The sequence below is a fragment of the Rutidosis leptorrhynchoides genome, chromosome 2 (assembly GCF_046630445.1).
Source record: "Rutidosis leptorrhynchoides isolate AG116_Rl617_1_P2 chromosome 2, CSIRO_AGI_Rlap_v1, whole genome shotgun sequence".
In the NCBI taxonomy this organism is placed as follows: domain Eukaryota; kingdom Viridiplantae; phylum Streptophyta; class Magnoliopsida; order Asterales; family Asteraceae; genus Rutidosis; species Rutidosis leptorrhynchoides.
In genome coordinates this window covers 234,773,426-234,779,795 of record NC_092334.1, presented here as the reverse complement: position 1 = coordinate 234,779,795, position 6,370 = coordinate 234,773,426, and the positions used below count along the sequence as shown (strand labels likewise).

General features: G+C 27.3%; 1 protein-coding gene across 1 annotated transcript; it reads left to right on the top strand.

Annotated features, from left to right (window-relative positions):
- Window positions 1–3,555: 3,555 nt before the first annotated feature.
- LOC139888602 (probable trehalose-phosphate phosphatase F) lies at window positions 3,556–5,931 on the top strand. Its single transcript, XM_071871603.1, has 10 exons — window positions 3,556–3,810; window positions 4,012–4,152; window positions 4,232–4,312; window positions 4,605–4,730; window positions 4,885–4,941; window positions 5,022–5,123; window positions 5,206–5,283; window positions 5,370–5,439; window positions 5,620–5,690; window positions 5,767–5,931. Exons 1-10 carry the CDS (start codon window positions 3,556–3,558, stop codon window positions 5,929–5,931), a joined length of 1,146 nt encoding a protein of 381 aa, XP_071727704.1.
- The last annotated feature ends 439 nt before the right edge of the window (window positions 5,932–6,370 follow it).

Below are 6,370 nucleotides of genomic sequence, written 5' to 3'. Positions count from 1 at the left end.
ATGCAGGGTTGGCCTCGGATTCACAAACCTATATCATTCGTATATATATATTAAAACATATAATCATAACTGAACTAATTTATTTATTATATCCTTAATTTATATCTTATGTATATTTAATTTGTGTATATAATCAAAATGGTTAATATTTATGTAGTTATATTAATATTTCCATATTTATATACATAATTGTTTAAACGTTATATTTAAAAATCGGTAGTTTATTATTTGTATGTATTTATATAGATAATGTTAATAAGGTTGATATATATATAGTTATGTGGAATTTTAATATAATTATAGTATATGTAACAAATATATTGTAGATACAAAGAATATTTATCTGTTTAAAAGATAGTTTTGATAATAACAAATGGTAACTAATACATACATTAGTAATAGTAACAGCAATAACCAATGATCGTAGTACTTAATAATAATTAATCATTCTGATACTCAATGATAATATCCTAATCGTAATAATACTTTTATCAATATTACTAATACTAATAATAATGACACTAATAATATTTAATTAAGTTACTTGGTAACAAAATGTTAATAATATTAATATTATTTATAAGTTGTAATTTTATTCATAATAATAATTAACACTTATTCTAGCATTACTAATAATAATAATTTTAATACTTGTAATAATAATAATTTCGATAATGATATTAATACAAATCCTAAATGATAATAATAATACTTTTAAAAATGCTAATGTTTAATAATAATATCAATCATCAATAATAACAATAATAACAATGACAATAACAATCTATAATAATAATAATAATAATAATAATAATAATAATAATAATAATAATAATAATAATAATAATAATAATAATAATAATAATTTTTAATAAAGGAACTACCTCAAAAATCAGTTTACAAAAAAAAATGCCATCCGCCGGGCTCGAACCCGAGACCTCCCGGTAACACATACACACCTCCAACCAATGGACCGAGCTTGCTTTCCTGATTAAACTCTCTAATCCGATTACTTTAACCCGTTTTTCTTTTAACCCTTTCCTCTTCAACTTCTCAAATCATACGACAGGAAATTCTCAATCAAACGTAAGATTACAAAATTTAAATGGTTTTAGAATTCATAAATAACTAGAACTATTAGAATTCCATTTGAATTAGTTTAAACAGGAACAAAAATAAAAAAACAAAAATCGCTGAACAGAAAGAAAAAAAAAAAATTCTTGAACTCATAATTACTTTTCGAATTTGAGAGTGTTTTAGACCAAACTTGTAACATGAAAAAGGTTCCAAGTAGATATTAGAAACTATCTGGATTATCAATTTTACTTACATCAAAACAGAAAACTCGAATTTTGCTATTGAACAATCTTTGACTTTTAAATACACAAACTTTGACTTCAAAATTCTCATTCGATATGAGGAATTGGTAACTGAAAATTTGCAGAAAGATAAGTTTAGACATTCCTAACTACATGGAATTTACAATTTTTAAAATTGCTTACAAAATCGATTGGTTTGAAAATAATGAAGCAAGAACAGGGCAACGTCTGTGTTCATCCTGATTTTGATTTAAATTCGATTGATTGAAGCTGCAAAAGTGTAGTTGTAGTTGTTGATTGATAATATGAGTTCATTGTTGATGCCAATCACTGAATTACCTCAATTATAAAACTCATGTTGCTCGACAATTTCATTATCAGTGACAGAGAAAATAATAAAAAAAATATAAAGGAAGATAAGATCGCTTCACAGAATTTGGAATTACTCTCTAGTGATATATCACAGATTTGTACGACTAAATAAACATAAAAACAAATGCCTACAGTTTAAGGATGGTGGATAACAGATTGCAAGACTTTCTGTGATTATATATATGTTTATCTTTATTTAAAATACGTGTAAATATTTATATATATACTTATATCTGTAATTAATATATGTATATGTATTTAATTATGAACCTTACATACAACATTCATATATTTGTATTTATATCCCTAATTGTATATCTTTTATTTATATGTATAAATTATCATTATTCTTATTAATAAGTGTAAATATAATAATATTACTCTTTAATATTATAGATAATAGTAATACAATTATAATTGTACTAGTAATAATATTATTACTAATGATAATAGTAATTTTAATTTTTATGAATTTTGTAACAATAATATTATTATTAATAATCATACCAATATTATTAATGGTATTTATAATATTATCAACTTATATTTAACACACCTCATACCTATATATAATATATTGAGAATTATTAATTATTAATATAGATTTTAATATTAATGGAAGTAGTCATAGTATTATTAGTATAACAACTATATCTTTAACTTGTAATTAATAATACATATTATTAGTTATGTAATATTTAATAATTATATAATTTTTATATATATTTTATCATATGTTTCAAATTTAATATTTATACATTTTATATATTTTGCAATATAATAATAATTATATATGGCAATCATACCTATAGGTATCTATTCATTTTAATAGTAATGTAACAGTTTATACATATCATATTATATACAACTTTATATTTTACATTAGAATTTATAATATTGATGATACAAATATTTATTTTAATAACAATATTAATAATAATAGCGAATATAACAATCATAACATTAATATAATATTTATATATTAACCTATAATTACATATAATATATTAACCTTAAATATGTATTACATATGTTATACAAAAATGATATTTAAATATTTATTATATATATATATTTTATATATACTACAATACAATTATTATTAATAACCATCATATATATAATCTTCTATTTATATTTACATTTTTATTTACAGATAAAAGTTCGTGAATCGTCGAGAGTAGTCGAAGGTCAATTGAATATATGAGACAGTTTAAACTTTTTGAGACTCAACATTATCGACTTTGCTTATCGTGTCAGAATCATATAAAGATTAAGTTTAAATTTGGTCGGAAATTCCCGGGTCGTCACACTTATTGCTTCCGGTCGTCTTGCTACCGCCTTTGTGCCTACTTCGTTACAACTTGCAGATATTTTCACCAAGAGCTTACCTCGGCCACTTTTTGAGGCGTTTCGCACCAAGCTTCACGTTGGTCCCCCACCGGTTCGCTTGAGGGGGGTATTAGAGATAAAATAAGTTAGAAGTTATATTTTCATAAACTTGGTGTATTTTTATGTAAATTCTTGTATTCTAAAATGATGTATTGTTTAGTATAAATACAATGTTTTATATCTCCATTCTTTAAGGAGATTTAATCTTAAAAATATCCACACAATACCTCTTTATTTTAGTACATATATATTGATTGATATTGATTAGTTGCATGAACTCTGTATTACAGATTTCAGGAACTAATTATTTCACAATGGATTACTCAGTGAGTACATGTGATCAGAAAACGTTGAAACACTGGTTCTTTATTGACAAAAGGGTTGGATAGATCCGTAAAACCCCGCCCATTGTTTCCAAATACCAAAATTTCAAACCTTTCTATTTAATTTTCAAAATTCGTCTTCTAATCAAATGGATATGAGCTCGGTGAATGCTTCTCCTGTTCTTACTGATCCTGCTTTTCTTAATAAGGCGATATTAGGTTTTCATTCAAGTGCATTTCCTCACTCGAATCCAAAAAAGAAGCCCGGTAAACTTGACGATGTATGGTTCAATGGTTGGTTAGATGCCATGCAATCTTCTTCGCCACCTCGTAAAAGGTTGATTAAAGATGTTGGTGGTGAGCTTGCTTGTGATGACAATGATATAATTTATTGTTCTTGGATGGTATGCATTAAGAACAATAAATTGACTATTTTAATCTTTCATATGAATAGTTGATTTTGCGCATATCATTGGAATTTCAACACGAAAAAGAAAGATTTGTCGAAAATAATTATTATGTTTGCATCGAAAAACTTGTGTTTGATGGTTCAAAAAGTATTATCTTGTCCCTTATAACTTGAATGTTTTTGATGTTACATGAAGGTTAAGTACCCTTCGGCCCTCAAATCTTTTGATCATATCATATATCGTGCGAATAAGAAGAAGATAGTGATCTTCTTAGACTATGACGGGACACTCTCACCAATTGTCAACGATCCCAATCGTGCTTTTATGTCAACCGATGTATGTTATACCTTTCAAATTTTTCTGATTCTTTTTTTTTTACTTGCCTAATGGTTCTAACACAGTTCACTTTTTTAAGATGCGTTCTGCTGTTAAAGGTGTGGCAGAGTACTTCCCTACTGCAATAATTAGTGGAAGAAGCCTTGATAAGTTATCACCAGTCTCAATTCAGCAATGTTATTAACTCTATATTAAAAAATCATTTGAACGTTAGAATTGAAATAAAACAACACAATGCCAGTATTAACTATTTTGCACAAATTAAAATTGATTAGGATGCTAACTTAATTAGCAATAACATTATAACAATTTATCCAAATTGTTCAATTTTTTCATCAATGATGGTTTGTTGAAAATTCGATATCATTCTACTATATTAAAATTAAAAAGCGGTAAATTGCTTAAATGATATTTTTAAGTCTTACATTTTCATGTTAAACATGTTTGTTCAGGTTTATGAGTTAGTTGGACTAACAGAACTCTTTTATGCTGGTAGTCATGGTATGGACATCATGTTTCCAGCCAATGACACGTTGCCCACCAATCATACAAAGTATATACGAGCTACTGATAAACAGGTATTATAAAGCTTTTACCTGATATATGACTTTAAAAATATAGTCAAGTCCAATGAAAGATTACCCCTTTGACTAAAAACTGTGTTGACATATCATCAAACCCGCCCATATTGTCACATTCTTTTCTTATGATCTTTTTTGTTGTCTTGTGCAGGGCAAGGAAGTAAATCTTTTCCAACCTGCTAGAGAGTTTATACCAATGATTGATGAGGTGGGTCGTATTATAATATTTCATCGTTAAAAAATTTTCATTAAACATTTCTAACCGACTTGATATATACTTTGACTTAGGTTTTTAGGACCCTTGTTGAGAGGACTAAGGATATCCCAGGGGCATTTGTGGAAAATCATACATTTTGTACTTCTGTACATTACCGTAATGTAGATGAGAAGGTAAGAAACACTTCGGGTTTTGCATATTATTGATGTCGTGATAAGTATTCTTGTCTGAAAGACTATACTCAACGTGTTGCAGCGTTGGCCTATAATTGCACAATGTGTTCATGATGTCTTGAAAGGTTATCCTCGTTTGAGATTAACACATGGGCGGAAGGTAATATAAAAACACTGGCCCTTTCATTTTATCCTTTAACTATACTCGTTTGATCATTTGTAGTCCATTTTTTTTTTTGTGTTTAGGTTTTAGAGATCCATCCTATGATCGATTGGGACAAAGGGAAGGCAGTGAAGTTTTTACTCAAATCACTGGGTATGTTAAAAAACTTCTTTTGTAGCCCAATTAAATTAAATTTAGCTTAATATGTTACTACAACAGAACTTTTGTATGGATCTTTACATATATAATATATGTATTTTCGTCAGAAAAAAATTAAAACAGAATATATGTACTTTTGTATGTATGTATCTTAAGATGTTCGTCCATCTACAGGGCTAAGCAACAGTGATGATGTTCTTCCAATATATATCGGAGATGATAGAACAGACGAAGATGCATTCAAGGTATATAACATTTATCTATCATTTATTTCTTTAATGTTGCGTCATCAACTCATTGATTATTTGCATATTTCATTAGTTTCTAAGAGAAAGAAAGCGTGGTTATGGGATTTTGGTATCTGCTGTACCGAAAGAAAGCAAAGCGTTGTTGTCCCTTCGGGACACTCGAGAAGTCAAAGACTTCCTAAAATCTATGATCACGTGGAAAGAAAAGATGTCCGTTAGCGAATTGTCGAAAGCTTGAGAGTTGACACAGCTAATAAGCTAAGTTCAAGGCTTGTGGGAACTACAAGCTGAGCATTTTGTTTTGAGTATCATTTCAAGTGTGTAACTTTGAATTGGTTGTTTTTTGTTTGATTGTGTGTGTATTCTGTTGGATATGATATATTAGAAAAAAGTTAGTTTGCTGTTTCATCATATATGAAATTTTAAAGGCTTTGAATTTTTATATATATTTATATTACAGGATGAGACTTGTTAATGGTTCTATATAAAGTTATTTGGTCACATCTGAAATCGTTTAGAGCATTCATGTTCATATTTTTTTTAACAGCAGAAAATTTCATTTATTTAAAAAACTAGCAAGGGAGTTAGTAAAAGATTACAAAGGGTTACAAAAATTTCATGAAGGAGCCAATCTACTCCTTTTTAACAAAGCAAAAAAAAAAAAAAAAAAAAAAAAT